Here is a 17,854-nt window from a genome sequence, read left to right on the forward strand (position 1 = left end):
TCATGCTGAAGCTAAACCTTTAAGTAGAAAACAATACAGAGGTAAAAAAATACATGAAGGGAGGACACAAAGAGGATGGATTCAGGCTCTTTCCAGTGGTTCCCAGTGACAGCACCTGGTGGGCACACACTAAAACACAGCAGGTTCCCTCTGAATGTCAGGAAACAATTTTTCCCTGTGCAGATGACTGAGCACCGGCACAGTCAGGTTGTGCAGAAATGTGGTGGAGTCTCCATCCTTAGAGATAATTCCACAGCTGTCTGGGAATAGTCCTTGGCAGCTGAATGTGGGTCAGCCTGCTGAAACAGGCAGCTGGACCAGATGACATCCAGAGGACACTGACAACCCCACCATTGTGTTGTTCTGTGATTTGTTAGGAGAGAGAAAGATAAAAAGCAAAAGGTACCATTATTCCATAGTTCAGAGATCATAATTTTGGGGGGGGCAGACAGAATTTGTGACAGAATTTTTAGCAACGAGCTGTTAAAAAGAAATGGATAGGCATGTTTAAGAGGAAGAACCAAAATAAGTGGCTCTCAGTATGGCAGCTTCAAGGTTTCTGAGTTTAGTTTCTTACCCTGACAGTTTAAAAGCAGCTCACAGGCAGGTTCTTACTAAGTCATGTTTTAGACAGTCTTAGTCATTTCCAGGAAAAAAAAAACAAGTGTTGGAAGTTGTTTTTCTATTTAGGATTTGATTTGGTTTTCTCTGTGTCTCTGTCTGCACATGTAAAACACCTTTTGGGTCTGCCAGTCTTTGTATATGTGAGAGGCAGCGCACAAAATTTATGCTGCATTTACAGTTCAGAAGTTTGCTCCATCCTGTGTAATTCTTGCATTAGTTGTCAGTGATGCTGGCAGAGCATCTTTCAGTAGTGTTCACGAGCTGAGTTTTCATATTTAACATCTCATCCACAGTTGAGATCTATAGTTAATTACTTATGCATAAGTGGTATAAATTCAAATCATAAAACCCCCCCCCCCCAGTGACAGTAATCTCACATGAAATTCAGATCCTAACCCTTTCAGATACTTAAAATGAACTCGGTACCTTTTGCAACTGCATTCCTGGAGATGCTGCTGGTATTTGAAGAGCTGCCACACTCTAGCTTTCTGTCCGTAAAGTGTGTGTCTGCTCCAAATGAATAATCACTTGGGAATTTAATGCAGTAAATTCACCTCCCAGGTACTTTATCTTTTTAAGATTTGAAAACAGTATTCACATTTCTCTAAGTTCAACCAAGGTATTGTTCAGTAGTTCGTGCTGTGCAAATCAATTCCTTTGTGCAATATGGGACAGATATATATTTATCTGAGTTACTTGCTCACTCTGTAGTAAGCACATATTTTTAAGCCTGGGAATAGATTGCATGCACCTATGAGTCAATAATTAATGGGTGCAATATTAAGAAAATGATTTACCTGATAAAGTGTAATTTAATTTCTTTTCTTGCTGACTTACTGTAGCTTTGCATTTTGTTCACTCTGTGAGAATTAAATGATTAACTCAGTGACCTGTAATATCCAAAGGCTGAGGTTAAAAGTGGATTAGTGAGTTAAGTAGCCACGATTCCTTCATAAAGCTGGGTCTGTCACCTCCTGCTCTGGGAAAAGAACTCCCAGCTTATATCCCCCTCTCTGTAAGCAACTGTAAAGCTTTTATTTTTTCTTCCCGAATAGCACTTTATAACTATATGATGTATTAATGATTGTACGGGGTTGCTGTCAGTAATACTTCTTGACAACCTGAGTGGAAATCAGTGTGGCTGCCTCATTCTATCTCAGGTGAACTGCTTGTCCATGGAGGAAGAGAGCTCTAGGGATGGTGCTGCAGGAAAAGCTCTGCTGAGCAACTGACAAGGACAGGAGTGTGCTTCAGCTAAAAGCCACTTCCCAGCATTTGAAGTGGCAATTATCTGGGAGCTTTAATGGGTCAGAAGCTGTAAAACCTGACACTGTGGGAATGATAGGAATAAAGGAAGAATTGGAGCATCCTGCCTTTTTCCCCCCATCCCTGTACGTATGGTGAGAGACTGGTTACAAACACTGATATAGCTCTCAAGCCAGGTGACTCTCCTGGTTTGCCTTGCAGCAGTCAGTGAAGTCAGCTCTTTCACAAAAACATCTTCCTGGTGAAAATAAAACCCAAGGCTCCACTGGGGATGGTATGAGAAGGATATGCTGCCCTGTGAACCTATGAACCTGTGATCTGTCATACTTTGAATAGTTTTCATCACCCCTGCCTTTGTTGCTCCCATTTTAAAGTAGGTACTGTACACCTGGAAAAATGGTAGGGAAATACGATAAGGATAATCTGAGGTATGTGGTGACTCCCATACTGGGAGAGATTAAGCAGTCTGTGGTTCTTTCCCTTGGGAAAGAGATTAGACAGTTATAAATGTGTAAAAAAATATTAAGGGGTGGAGTTTTTTCTTAGGGAGCCATTGTTCATAGGTGTTTGTTTTTCTTTATTTCTTTCTATAATCACAGAAACAGTCAGGAACAAGGGATGGAAGTTTTGAACCAGGTGGAAGTCTTAAAATAAAATTAAGTAATTGTTTATGTCATAGCCAGATACTGAAACATACTCCTACCAGGCATTATTTATGACAAAAAATTTAAAATATTCTCGAAGTATTTAAGTAAATCAATGGAAGAAAGTTTCATTAAGAGCTATGTAAAATAAAAAGGAGGTAAAGCCTCTGGTTCAGTAATCTGTTAACTGCATATTATGGAAGATTATGAGATCATATTGTGTGTTTGCCCTATTGTTAGACTTCTTGCGTAAGTATCTGTTCTTGTTTATTTGGAGACAGGATTGACTGTTTTTCTGACTCAGTGCTGCCACAATTATGAGCTTGCAGAGATGATTTTTTTTCCTTTTTTCTTTTTTTTTTTCCTCGTTTTTTTTCCTTTTTTCTTTTTTTTTTTTCCTCTTTTTTTTTCCTTCTCTCCCCCTTCCCTTATGACTGCTCTTTTTAGGAGAAATTTTTCAACATAGCAGGTCTTCACCCTCTTTTGTATAATAAATAAGTAACTATATGCCAGGGTGGGTCTCTGTAATGTGTGCGTGCCTTTAAAATTAAATTTTTAGTGTTCAGGATAAAAGAAAATGTGATCTGTGTACAATGGGTTTTTAAGAATAAACAAATAAATAAATAAATGTATGTATATATCTATACTCTTATTTAGCTTTAAAAACATGAAAAATGAAAACAGTCCAGAAACACAAAGAAGTAAAACAAGTGCTCCATGGGAGGAAAATGGCCCCCAGAGGTAAGGCAAGACTTGATGTCTCAGGTATTGTGCAATGGTAAATACCATGCCACAGCAGTAGGTTGAAGGATATTCATATAATATATTATTGTGTTATTTTATTCATAATATAGGTGTATTGCATGTGTGCAGATAGGTTCTTTCATGGATAAATAAACAGTTAAAAATTAGGAAAGTATGTGTAGGAGGAAGTAGCCAGTGAATGAATGTCAGCAGTGGCTTTCTACAGAGATCTGCTCATAGACCTCTGATATTTAGTATATTTGTCAAAGAACTTGAAAAGGGGTAATAAAGTTTGGTGATGATACAAAATTGTTTAGGATAGTGAGAAATTTGTCTGTGAAGGGTGGCAGAAAGACCCCTAAAGTGTGACTGATGGGTAGATCCTATTGAGTCAAAAAATGTGAAGAGAGGTACATGAGGACAAAAAAAATAACCCTAACTTTCTGATTAATATGTAGTGCTGTGGAATTCTGATGGATAACGAAGAAAACATCAGCTGTGTAGCAGTCAGAAAAACAATTAGCAATTATTAGTAATAATAATTAGTAATAATTATAAGAGAACAGCATTATGTCATTATGTAACTTGGTGGATCACATATGTGCTCCATGAATTTTGGGAGCAGTTCTGATGTCCTTATCTCAGGAAAAGGAACAGGCTTTGAGAGGGGCAGCAAAAGTAATCAAAGATGTGAAAGGCTCTGCAGTAAATCTGACAGGGAGCAAGGGCATAGGCCAGACAGGATCCTCCCTTCAGTCAGTAAAAGAGGCAATTTCAGGGGTTAACATCTAGAAAACACAAGTTGTACTGAGAAAAGAGAAAGTGATCAGGACTGTATTCTTCCAGCAAAAGAGCTGAGGATCTCCAGGTGAAGCTATTGAAGGTGGTTTAAAAATGTTGAGAAAGGCAGTGAGTAGTGACTCACCATGAGTGGGAGACTTGTGGTCCTCCTTTGCAAGGGGTGCTGCAAGCTGATGAATTCCTGGGGGAAGCTGGGTGAGTCATGAAACAAAAATTCTGAAGGGCTTCTGAAGGCAGAGGTGCAGCAGCAGGCTCAGCAAGCCTCCTGGACTGGGAATGGTATGGGACTCAGGGAGCACTGGGAAGCTGTCTTCAGGGTTTTGCTTCCTGTAGGTGGTTGTTTACAGCTGACGTTGGAAACGGGCTACTGAACCAGACAGCATGTAAAGTGTAATCCAGAATGGTCCTGCTTTTCTGTGACAATTCAGATCTATACATGTGTCGTTTGGGGCACCCTGATGATTTACCCCTTGTGCTCCTCCTCTAAACAGAGTAGTTTTCAGAGTAAAGACAGAACAGTGAGCAAATATTCTCTTTCTAAGACAGACGTTTCTTTGGTTATTTTTAGAGAAGTGGTGTCATCTTGTCACTTTATGGCTCCAGTGTTTAAATTGCTCTCAGGACAGCAGAAAGTTTAACCTTTCAGGAGCTAAAGAACACTAGGATTGAGTTTTTGCAAATCTATTCATTCTAAAGCACTCTGCAGTTTTAGACACATAAGCAGGCTGGATGTTGCAGAGAGGTTTTCACAGCTCTTAATAATAATTCTCATTGCGATGAGCTGTGGGAACTTTTCACCTGTGCAGAGCAGTGCTGTAATCAGCTGTCTGCAGAAGTAGATGAAGAATGGATTAAATTTGAAGGCCAGAGGCTTTTAGGAAAGCAGAAGGAAAGCTGAAACTTGGAGCACCTCCACACCATTGGCAGAGGTTTGCATGGATGAACAGAAGAGAAATGGAGGTAGAATTGCTTCATATTCCCAAGCATCAGCTCTGTGATGAAGACATATGTCATGACATGACAAGGAACATGGCAAGTTTTCAACACTTACATCCATGGAAAACATGAAGAATGCCTAGCTCTGGGTTGGATACGCCATACTAAAGCACAGAAGTTTTATTACGGTAAAAGAATATGAATAAACTAAAATCTCTGTTTTGTAGGCTTAGAGTTGTTGGCTTAAAAATGCTGAGGCCTCTCTCCTACATTTTTAAGGTTTAGTGTGAAAAATGTATTGCTAAAAAGCAGTACCATCTGCATTTACATAACACAGACATTAAAACCCACAAAAGGATGTATAGCCAAATACTCACCTGTGCGTGTGTGTGTGCATGCATGAATATTTTCATTTTTGTACGCTGAATCTCAGTTAGCTGGCCTAACTGTCGTGGAAATTTTAAAGCTGATTCTTTGCTCTTCCTTTTTAACCTTAGTGGACTGTATAATTCTGCCAGTGACCGCAATAAATCACCAAAGTTTCCTTACTCTCGCCGAAGGAACCCATCTGGTGGCAGTGAGAATGAGTCTGGGCAGCCAGTTCGGAGGAGGTAAGAGCCTCAGGGTTAATTACTGTCAGCTTCTCAGTGTAGAAACTTGGGCTCCTGCATGCTCTATGTCCAGCTTGTGCAGGCACAGCTGTGTCCTGGGAAAGGGGGTATTCCAGGGGCCAGTTGTTAGTAAAAAAATACACCTGAGCAAGAATACCACAGCTGGTTTTGGAAAGAAAGCTTCGATCAGGTTGTTTGCTTGTGTGCTGTTGTGGGAAAATGATGTTAAAAATGTGAGAAGTTGCATTATTGGCACGTGCTAGATTCCTTTGGTTACTGGAGCTCTTTTTGCCTGGTGAATGAAAGCACTGATGGATTTGTTTGCTTGACAATGAGCTTCCAATGCAGTGTTATAAGTACATTTCTTTGCTTTAACTGCCCCAAGGATTAAACAAATGAGCCATATAGCTGCCTTTGACAGTCCTGTATGTGAGCCATTTTGCATTAGAGAGGACACCAGCAAAAATACAACTATGTGACACATTCAGTTGGTACAAGCTGAATTGAGTGACTTAGAGAAGTAAAATAGAATGGATGGAGGTTCTGTGCTGCATGTCCTTGAGCGTGTCCAAAAAGAAAATTACAGGGGCAGCTCTGACATGATGGAGTATTGAGAGATTGTGTGTTACCTGGGACAATTTGTCCTGCTGAGAAGCTGCTTTCATCGCTGGAGCACCCTGCCTGGTGCTGTGATTTGTTATGAAGTATAAACAGACACAGATACCGTGCCATATTCATTGCAGTCTTCTAAAACTGCCTTAGGAGCCAGCACATGAGAGTTACATCTCTTTCTGACAGCTCTGGAATAATTACCTGTTTGGCCTTCAAAGCCAGAGTTGCAAAGGGGTCTCTGACAATGCAGCTATATTGATGAGGAAATCTAGTTTGATGTGGAGCTTTTATCCTTCTCAGGTTTCTGAACTGTTTCAGACCTTTTATCTGCCATTAGCTGTCTGGGACAGGAGAGAAGAAACTAAGAAACTCACCCATGGTGCCTGCTTAGTGACCTCAAATAAATGAGTGTAACTCTCGGGCAATGGAGTTGTGTTTATTTGCTCTGTTGGATAGAGCCCTCATAGATGTTAACAGCAATGTGTTTCCTGAATGGGTTTTGTCATATTTTAACCTCAGCCCAGCCCCAGGCAGCCCCTCACTCACTCCCCCACCAGCAGGATCAGGGGAAGAATCAGAAGGGTAAGAGGTAAAAAACTCATGGGCTGAGATACAGACAGTTCAATAGAGAAAGCCAAAGCCGTGCACACAAGCAAAGCAACACAAGGAATGAATTCCCTGCTTCCCATGGTTGGGCAGGTGTTCAGCCATCCCCAGCAGGGCAGGGCCCCATCACACTGATGGTGATTTGGGAGGTCAAACCCCATCAGTCCAACATCCCCTCCTCCCTCCTTCTTCCCCCCGCTTTATACACTGAGCCTGATGCCACAAGGTCTGGAATATCCCTTTAGTCAGTTGGGGGTCACCTGTCCTGCCTGTGTCCCCTCCCAGCCTCCCACGTACCCCCAGTCTCCTCCCCAGCGTGGCCTTGGCTCAGTGCAATCCCCGCTCAGCAGTAACAAAAGCATGTCTATATCATCAACCCTGTGTTCAGCACAACCCCAAAACACAGCCCCAGACCTGCCCCTGGGAAGAAAACTAACTCTACTGCAGACAAACCCAGCACAGGTTTTCTGATGCATTGCTAGCTTAGTTGTCAGAAGGACTTGTTTGGTTTTGTAAAAACAAAAACTAGAGATGTGCAATGCAAAGCTCTCTCATATCAAGAAAAGAAAAGTGTTTGTGCACTGTGCAGCAGGAAATCTGGGATTTGCATTGGGCTGATCTAGTCAGTGGACAGACAGTCATGCCAATACCAAGTTTTCTCTTGGGCTACCACATGAACAAAATGTTTTTAGAAGTTTTATCTTGAATGTGAGACTGTGAACACTAACAGTAGGTAGGTTCTAACTTAATTATGCCTTCCTGAGTCTTGGTTTTATTCATGCACTTTCCTTTTCCAACTGTTAATAACAATAGCTGTGTTGTTTATGCACTCTTTACTGGAGTTAAGAGGAAACCACCAGGCTCTGGTGTGTTGCAAACAGTAGGAAACTCTAAAGGCCAGCATGCTATGCTTAATTTTGCAAGTCAGGGGTTTGCAATGAGAGCTTGAATGGAATCATGCCTTCACAACTTACTGTAAAGGTGTCCTGAAAGGTTTAAAACAAGCATATGCCCTATTTTCTCTACCTGAGATCATATTGAAAAAAAAATTTATCAAAAAACTAAAACACTTTGTAAAGTTTTAAGGTTTTTTTAAGGGTAATTTTGTGTATTTGTATTAAGTGACTCAATGATATTTCATTAAAACTTCCTTAATGTCACAGGAAAAATCAAAACAGTGGTGAAGATTCAGATTTAAAGCAAAGGAGAAGGTAAATATACGATCTATAGCAGGTATGAAATGATAGTGACGATACTGGTCATATTTTGGTTCACTGCATCCCCTCCTTTCCTTCCTTCTCCCTAATTTTCTTAAATGTATGAAAGGTTTGTTATGTTATGACCATTTAATTTTTTATTTCTTTTCTTTTGCTAAAATGCTCTGTGGCACAGCCTCATCACAGCACAGAGTTTGCAGCACATTGTTACTACCCCATGTTAGAAGCAGCTTGTGAAAGTTTCCTGAGGGCTTATCTGCAACTTGAGAGTCAATTGCAGAGGTTTTAGCTTTTGGAGTCTGAATCTGCAGAATTGTTTTTACTTCTCCAGCCTCCCTACCCACTTTTAATTAAACTGTTTTGCAAGCAAGTGTTCTATCATCTGAGATGAATTGTCCAGCAAGAGGTAAGTGCAAAGCCATCTGTAACTCCTGGTGGTCCTCTTGCTGTCTTGCACATTTTTTGTTGATTTTTTCTTAAGCTTCTTCCCCGCCCCCCACCCCCATCTGCCATTTCACACGTGACTGGTTGTCGCATTTCAAATAAAATGCAGGTGTGAATTTGGGTGTGCCCTTCAACAGCTTCAGTTTTTGACAGATTTTTGCCACATCTGCCTGTCATGACTCTGTTCGGTGCTTCTCCTCTCTCCTGTGTTCCTGCTTGCACTGCTGGAATGAGAGAGTGTAGTGCATTTCAATGCCAGAGGCTCCTGGAGCTTGGGAAGGAGAGGAGGCACTCCCAGGATCTGAATCACTGCTGCAGCACGGGAAAGGAGCTCTGGCAGAGATACAAACATCTCAGGGACAATCACAGGAAGCCAGAGAAAGTGCTCACATACTTTGTACTTATTATAAGATAACAGAATATTTTTTGGAAGAATGTTAGCGTTACAAGTTGCCAGCGGTAGTCCTGTGATAGATGTCCAGCACATAAAACTGAGAAGGTTTAGTTAGGCATCTCAGTTGGAAAGCCTCAGTGCTCAGAAGGGACCTCCTCCCAAAGGCTATGCACAGGTTTGTTACTGTACATTGCAAAAGACCTTCTCCACTTCCTCACAATTTGGCTATTCTTCTCTCATTTTAATCAGAAAAAGACTGTGCCAGGCTGTGAGCTTTCCTCAGCTCTCCAAGCCCTCTCCTAGACAATATTTGTTGTATCTCTTGTAAAACTGACTATGACTTCTTTCCTGCTCCTTATGCCAGACCATATAGGTATTCTACCCGCAAAATATCAAATATATTGCATGACAAAGAAAACGGGAATAAAGGACAAAAGGTACCCTAAAATTGTCAGAGATCAGGATGATCTCATGTGTTCTTGCACCTGATTTAGGAAACTATCTTTTTTCCGCACCATTTTTGGTATTTTATTCAGTTCAGTAAAAACTGTTATTTAATATTCAGTGAAAGATAATATTCTGACAAAAAGCATGAGCTGCTGCCACTCAGCTGACAGCTCAGGAGCCCTTCTGTGTCCCCACAAGTGCTTTCCTGACAGGGAACACAAGGTAATTTGATGTGCAGTATCCAAAAGGTGGATCAGATTTCCATCCCTGAAAAGTTAGAGAAAGGCTTGTCTTGAGTTTGATCACACTGGATGTTTTATCTTGTACTTTGCCTGCCACTCTGTGATTTTTGGCTGTTTTGGTACCTTATGAGATAAATTACTTAAATCACAGTAAGAAAATTCTTGTTATAGTGAAAAATGTGGAAGAAAAGTGTCATGCTAATGACCTGGAACTGTGAAAGAACAGTGTTGCTCAAATGACTTACTAAGGTTGATGTTAGTGGAATATTTATTAAACATCTGATAAGACTGGGGTAGGGAAAGGTATACTTTTGGCTGTGTAAGGTCTGCTGCTCTTAACTCTTCCATTGTGCTCTAGTGAACTTTTTTGACACCATCTTTTAATCTTCCTTCTTCCTTTGGGGTTACAGTTTTTGATAGTAACACACGTATTTTTATCCTCACTTTGAGCTTCACCCAGAAAGGTGTATTTTTAGCTGGCAATCCGGCTTTAAATTATGAACATGAAGTTTGCGGATGGGGAGAGGCTTCTTCTCTGGGGGAAATTTCACTTTGCCAAATTTATTCCCTTCAGGCAAGCTGGGTTGAATTGATTTTCTTAGACTTTAGCTGTCCTGTTATTCTAAGACATATTTGTTTGAATGGGAGCTATTTGAGCTAATGATTTCCTAATTTAGGAGGGGAGAACGGATTCCATAGACTGAAGCATTTAAAAGCTCAGGAATTTGATGAAGGCAACCATAATTCACTGGTATTATGAAGAATTTAATGAGGCTCTGAGGTATGTCAGAGTGACATCTGTAACAGTGTCCTGGTTATGCAGTCGTAATCCTGTAGAAAGCAGAGTAATGTGTCCCTCACCAGACAGTGCAGTTCCATGCTGCATCTGTTCTGTTCCTTAGGAACAATCTTCTCTCATCCTGTTTGGGCTCTTCCTCCTAAGCCATTAGAACATGCAGTGAGTAGGTGCTGGTCAGCAACTTCCTACCTTGTCGTGAAATGCTTCTCCTTACACCTAAGAAACTGCTTTCTCTCCTTGGCTTGTTTGAGGTGTAGTTTAACACATCTGTCCTCTTACAAATGTCAGCTATCAAAAAGAGCAAAAGAAAAGCTGGGAGGCATACAAAAATATGTATCTCTACCAGCATCATCAGGAGTTATCCTCTTTAGCTCTTATGTCATGGCCAGAGACCTCAGAAATAAAAGTTCTGTTCTCCATTGCAGCAAAACCGTCACTGATTCTGACTCCAGGCAACCTAAATCCTTGTAGACCAGCTCCTGTTAATATCAGTCAGCCTTCCTCATTAATCAGCTGGGCTGTCAGTATAGCAGAGAAACACATCTGTCTTTGGGGGCATTCATGGAATCACAGAAGTGTTCAGGTTGGGAAGGACCTTTTCCAGATCATCAAATCTAACCATTCCAAGACCATCCTCACACTAAAGAATGAATGGTCCAAATCAGGTTTTGATGAGAGTGGCAGTCTTTAGGACCTAGCTGTCACCAAAACTATGGGAAAAACAAAAACCCTCTAACACTATATTTGAAGTGACAGAGAATCAGGCATTACTTTATTTCTGGCCAGGATGTGCCATGGAAAATATTCCATACACACATAAGTTTTACTAGATTTTTCCTAACACGTATACAGCCCAAAATCCATAGAAATCCATTGGTTTATTGTTCATTGGTCCCAAGTTGCGTAGTTCTTAGTATCTGGCCTCCTATGGGATGTGGATTTCTTCACCTCTGATGTTAATAAGGTCCTCACTCCTTGGTTTCCTTGTCAGTCTTTTCCGGACCAGTGTCTCCAACCGTGCCGGGGGCAATGTCTGGGGTAGATGTTCATTGATGTTTGCTGACGGTCGTTATCTTTCTGGGTATCTTTAGGGCTACTCCCAGTCTGTTGAGACGTTAAGCTTATCTCCGTTGAGTGGTGCAAAGTCCCCCTAAAAAGCTCTTAGACTTCCCTTCCCCAAGGCAAAGGTAAACCAAGCCTGACTAGAGAAATAAAATTAAAAAGTTTTAAAAGTTACATTATTTCCAACATAGTCAGTGGTACAGTGACAGAGTCCTGGTTTCTAGGACCAAAGTCCTGATAGTTGGTCTGTCTGCTCCAAAATCCAATCATGGGTTTAAGGGTCTCAGGTAGTAGAGAAGAGTTTGCCTGTAGGTAGTTGAGCCGCCTTCTTCCATAAAGAGCAGCAGAATCCCAGTGTTACTGGTATTTCTTCCATGCTGGCTAACATTCCCTTCAGACAAGCTGGGTTCAGCTGATTTTCCTAGATTTTAGCTGTCCCGTTACTCTAAGACATTTTTGTTTGAATGGGAGATGAGATATTTGAGCTAATGATTTCCTAATTTAGGAGAGAGAGGAGAACAGACTCCATAGACTGAGGACTTACGAACTTACAGGATGGAAGTTGAGGTGAATAGAAAATACAGATCTGTGAGCATTTTGGTTTGCTTGCAATCCCAAAATTCTGTATAATTTCTGTTGGGCGTACCACAATGTACAAGAAGAAAAGAGCCAGAATACATGCAGATTAGAGATGATACATTTCACACCTCCAAGAAACACATTGATGTGGCATACACAAAAAGAATGCTGAATTATAAAATGAAATAATTTTTAAAAAATAAAACAAATGAAACAATGAAATTATTCAAAATGAAAATAGCACTCATCTTATACTACACTGTGGGTGCGCTACTTTTGAAGCAGTTCTTCCCAATCAATTAATGAGAAAAAGATAATATGACTTGCAGGTGTAGACAAGCCCTCCAGAGTCTTTTAATTCTGATTTCTGAGAATGAAAAACATCTGAGTGATGTTTTTGCAGTGTTGTTCCTTCCTCGTTTAGCACTGCAATAATTTGGTGATAGTAGATAAATTAATTTTGAGATGTTGCTTTTCTTTTCTCCAGGTCACGGTCCCGCTGTAACACCAGCAGTGGCAGTGAATCTGAAAATTCCAACAGAGAGCATCGGAAGAAGAGAAACAGGTGACAATCTATTAAATATTTTAGACAGGGAGACATGAAACACAGACAAGTGGAGATGGACTTTTCTCTGATAAACCTAGTAAGAAGGGATCTAACATGTTTTATGTGTATAGAGTCCTCCTGAGGCAGTGTAAGACCCTTTTCTAAATAAGAAGAGTGATGATTGCCAGAATACATCATTTATAGTTGTATGCAATGAATGCCTGCCCTCCTGTTGCTTAGGAAGAGCTCAGTAATGAACCACATGATCAAATACAGGGCACACTTACAAAAGACTTGCAATATAAATGCAAATAAAGGGGATAATACCTTGATAACAATATTCTCAGCATATACTTCAATACCTCACAAATTTAAGTGCAGACTTTTTTAAGCAGAAAATAAGCTTTCGAGAAGTAAAAACATTTTTAATGGCTATGAATTTCAGTGCTGTTTTTAAATCCATGCATTTAATGATATTACTGTTTTGTTTTCCAAAATGTCAGGTGTGGTCCCAAACCCAAAATGTGTACAGCATCAAGTTTTAATAGGACAGCAGTAGTTCATATCAAGTGATGCTAACAAGTCCTGTATTATATATCCTATTTTTCTTGTTGCTGATATGAAAAAGATGGCATAACTACTGAATTCCTATAAATTCCCTTTAAAGCTGTATCTTTCATGTTGCACTGGAGATAACAGCATCCATATATAATTTAATAATATTCAAATATATTCAAAAATATATTTTAGAAAATACATTTTTAAAAGCACATAGAATTTCTTCATATTGCATAAACACAGTGCAAGAGAAATGCAACTGGTCAAAAGAGGAACTGTTTTAAGGCAAATTTTCTAAATTGCTGCCTCCATGAGCTTCCATCATTTCTTCATGTCTACTTTGCAGTGATAAATTATTTCCAGATCTCTGGAAGCTCTTAGAAATAATCATATTCTAGGTAGTGCTGTGGGAGTATACAGTGTAATTACGTTTTAAACATGACTTGCAGTAGTTAAAGAAATACTAAAAAATCATTGTGACACTCGCATAGGATGGCATAAAGCGTATGTGAGACATAAAATTTCTTTGAAGCTTACCTAAATTAGAGTGCAGTGTAGTAAGATACTTGGTTAACAATAACCTAGTGTGCATGGAAGGTTAGTTTTCCAGCTGAAGTTGAAATGACATGCCGAGTGTAGTTTCAGTGATCAGCAGTAAGTGGTATTTTGTATCCCTTTCTCCTAGAATACTCTTGCCAGGTTTTTTCCCGCGTGTGAAAATCCTTGTGCAGGGAGCTCCACAAGCAAATGAAAGAAATTAGAGACTGACCACAAGAATGTTTTTAAGAACTCCTGGCAATATAAAGACTGAATTGTGAGAAGGAATAAGTACTGCTTATCATTTTTTTGAAGGATAAAAGGGCCTTTACCAACCCTTCCTCACTACATGGAAAGAAATTTCAAAATAAGAAGAAAAAGAAATGAATTTTTTGAGTTGTTTCTAAGTTTTTCACATTTTCAGAAATCTAAGATACAGCAAAAATGTTAATGTTTCAGCATCTCTTTTTCTGAGGTGATTACTTGAAATCAGGCCAGATAAAAAGTCATTATAAGAGTTAGAGTAAACAGGTACTAAATGAGCTGGAAGTCTAAGACTTGTTCCTTGTGAGCAGGTGCAGGTAAACACCAGTCATAATGAATTTCTGTGTTTTGTTAGCAGCCACAGCAGGAACATAACAAGCTGAAAGGTCAGAAGCACTGAGTAGCTTTCCTGTTATCAGAGCTGAGCCAGCCCTAGCAGGGTTAAATAGGACATTAAAATGAGGCTTGCAACTGCTGTTGCTCAAGTTTATGCTGTTGCATAGAATAATATAATTTATTTTCCAGTACAATAACCAGGTCCCTGACACAAGCAGAAACAAAATTGTTTTGTTTTATTGGAATGAGTGAATACTCACATTAACCAAAGAAATCTTCTTCTGATCATAGTAGAGTAGAATATACTGTTCACAGGACAAGAGATCACTGTGAACTATTTGCCAGGAGAAAACAAATTATCAGAGAAAACCAGATGTAGATGAGAAAAAACCCCAGAAATGTAGATTAGAGCTTCTGAAGGTACAACACTAGAAAAATCTCAGGGAAAATCTTCTTACTGGATCTCAGTCTTTGGGGTTTCACTCCATCATATAAATGTTTTCTCCTAAGCAGATGATCATATGAAAGTTGAAAAACCTGTGATGAGCATTTTTCAATCACAGAAGAAATGCATTTGCTTTTTCAACCCTGTGGTCAAAATTTATTGTGTAGACAAAACTGTATTAAAGGAGGAGACAGTGTGTACTGAAGCATAGTTTCCTTCCTGGCTACACTGAGCAGATCCATCTGATTAGAATCAGAGTGACTGAATGGTTGAGGCTGTCAGGGACTTCTGGGTGTCATCTGGTCCAACCACTGCTCCAGCAGGACCACCAAGAGCTGTCATTCCCATACAGCTTTTCAGTATCTCCAAGGACGGAGACGCCACCACCTCTCTGGAAAACCTGTGCCAGTGCTCGGTGAAAAGAATGAAAGGAAAGTTGTAATGGGCTTTCAGTTCAAGGGCAGCAGTTTTTATTCAAAAGTACCTTTAAGTAGAAATTTAGGATTTGAGTTAAACTTTCAGCTTTTCATTTCCTTTTTTTTTTTTTTTTTGGTCATTTCTGTCACCAAAAAGCTAAAAAATTTGCCCAAAAGTTGCTAGAATTGAACATTGCATTCAAATAATGTATTTCATGTGAGCATGTTTTGCAGCTGCAAAATGGATGTTTTGTTTCTTCATATCTCCATCTAGTAGAGTTCTGCTGTGCTGCAACAGGACTTTGAGTGGGCTGACACTGCTTGCTTTAATAGCTGCAATGCTACTTTATATATTTAGATTTTTGGTATTTTTGTATAAGTGACTGCCATGTGTGGGAGGCAGTTGGTGGTGTCTATACCATATGGGATGATTGCTGTTTGCACAAATTGGATTATTTGGGATGAAAATCACAACTCATTACTTGTTGCTGTGTGAGTTCTTCTACTAAATCCTTAGGTAGAAGTTTGTTAATACCTGTCAGCAGATTACAGATTTAAAAACATTTGCGTAGAAATCAAAACCTGAGGTTGCAGTCTTCTCCAGATGCTTCCTACCATTTCGTAGAGCTGTGGCTGTTTACAGTAGTTGGGGATCCAGCTCAAAATTCATTATGCATGTGAGAGAAGATCTGATCAAAGGAAAAGCAGAAGCCTGTGTAGCTGGTTTAGCCTGATACAATTCAAAACCCAAAGAGAAAAGTACATCTGAAGTGAGGAGCAACAACAACATACTTTGCATTTTCTACATCTCCAGTGTAATCCCTTTATCTCTGTTTGCTTCTTTGTTTGTTTTACCTGTGAGTCTTCCCCTCTGGTTTCTCCAGTATGCCAGTCATACCATCTGATCAGACAGTCCACACTCAAGGTGGTATTTTCCAGGGATGTTTTGAAATCCCTGCTGAATTTTAAGTTCACTGCTGTGACCAAGCATATCCTTTTGCTCCACCACCTTAGCACTTCATCCCAGCAGTCATTTGTGCAACCTCAAAACTGTGGGAAGCATCTGTGGAACTTTGGTCAAACACTGCCTGGCTGCCTGGATGGTTGTGGCATTGTGAAATTATTGCAGCCTGCTAACAAATATGCTGAGTTGATAGGATTTCGATGTTTGGCTCCATCTGTAATGCATTCCAATAATGAATTCATAGATTTTAAAGAAACCAAATTAAAAAAAGAAGAAATAAAAGGCATAGCATGTCATTTAAATGCACATAAGCCATGACAGGGAGCAAAGCCTCAGGGGATGGTGCAGAAGGAGTGCCATGGAGATCTGAATGCATCCTGAGATTTGTTGCAGGTTAGGACGAAGGGAGCACTTCTTCTGCGTGGGGACTCACCAAGGGGATTTTCCCCTGGATCCTAGGAAGGTGCATGCTGGAATAAAGTACTTGTGAAAGTTGTAGTAGTAGAACATTGTATTATGATGTGGGTCTCCTATTTGCTGCAGATGAGGTAGACTGGAATATGTAAACAAGGAAAGAAATCCAGATGTTTGGCTTGGGCTGGGAAGAAGAATTCAAGTTGTGGACATGGATTGTTACATTTTTAGTTCATGCTGTTTCTAAATAACAAATCAGCAAGTTTTCTTTTATAGAGTTCTTACTTTAATGTAGTTTAGGAGCATTTGTTAAAATTTGGCAAAGATGAAAGGTTAAGTACAGCATTGCAGGACCTGGATTTTTGTGGGGGGGGAAAAAGAAATATCCCACTGCTTCTCAGAGCATCCTGCATCAGAGCCTTCAGACTAAACTCCTGGTACTTGCTTTGCAGATTACGGCAAGAGAATGAAATGGTTGACTCGGCTCCTCAGTGGGAAGCTGTGCTGCGGCGGCAGAAGGGGAAAACCCAGGCAGATCCAAACTACCGGCGATCCAGGCACAGATCTCGATCGTATGTAACCTTCATATCCTTTGATGTGTAAACTAAGGCTGTTGAATCATGTTAAAAAGCAGGAGGAGTGTCTCCAGTGTGGTGGTGGCCCTCAGCTGCTGAGGAGCAGAGATTTTCACATGGCATGCTTCCACATTACCAGATTGGTCTTTGTGGTCAAACTGCCTTTGTTTAGTGATTTGAATTTCAGGGCACAAATAACGCAAACAGAACTTTGTAACAAAGCTGCTAAGGAACTCTGTCCATCACCTGGGAAGAAGTCCTGGGTGGTTCAGTGGCTCATTGAGCATTGGTTCTGTAATGAGTACAGTTATTCCTCTTTTCTGGGCTGCAAGTCTGTGGAAGCATTCAGATTTTATGTGATAGCTGCAAACACTTTTATGAAATACATGCATACTAGTTTAATCATATAATATCTGCAGTGGTGTTTCAGATGAGAGCAGCTGCTCGTGTTTCCAAGTCAAATTATCCCTGACAAGCAGCAGTCAGTGATATATTGCATCCCAATGCCAGGATTTCCATGATGGAGCCCTACTGCCAGGCACTGCTGTTCCTGCTGATAGCTTGTTCCGACATAGTGAAGTTATCAGCTCTTGAAATTAATTTTCTCAAGCTAATGAAAATGTTGGTTTCCTTTAATTTACATTTTTCTTCTAGTGGCATGTTTTTTGGGCCATAGACACACTGTTTGGTATCACTGAAACCACAGTCAGCATTGACGTTTCCAGCATTAAAATCCGCTTCTGTTCTCGGTTGCCTGTGTTGCTAGGACT

General features: G+C 40.1%; 1 protein-coding gene across 1 annotated transcript in view; it reads left to right on the plus strand.

Annotated features, from left to right (window-relative positions):
* EPB41L4A (erythrocyte membrane protein band 4.1 like 4A) overlaps positions 1 to 17,854 on the plus strand; it is a 118,903-nt gene that overhangs the window by 88,627 nt on the left and 12,422 nt on the right. Inside the window, exons 15-19 of the mRNA XM_039567816.1 lie at positions 3,192 to 3,275; positions 5,513 to 5,626; positions 8,008 to 8,055; positions 12,516 to 12,593; positions 16,962 to 17,081. Coding sequence (XP_039423750.1) covers positions 3,192 to 3,275; positions 5,513 to 5,626; positions 8,008 to 8,055; positions 12,516 to 12,593; positions 16,962 to 17,081 — 444 coding nt within the window. The remainder of the gene's footprint in view (positions 1 to 3,191; positions 3,276 to 5,512; positions 5,627 to 8,007; positions 8,056 to 12,515; positions 12,594 to 16,961; positions 17,082 to 17,854) is intronic.

The sequence above is a fragment of the Corvus cornix genome, chromosome Z, assembly GCF_000738735.6.
Source record: "Corvus cornix cornix isolate S_Up_H32 chromosome Z, ASM73873v5, whole genome shotgun sequence".
Taxonomy (NCBI): Eukaryota; Metazoa; Chordata; class Aves; order Passeriformes; family Corvidae; genus Corvus; species Corvus cornix.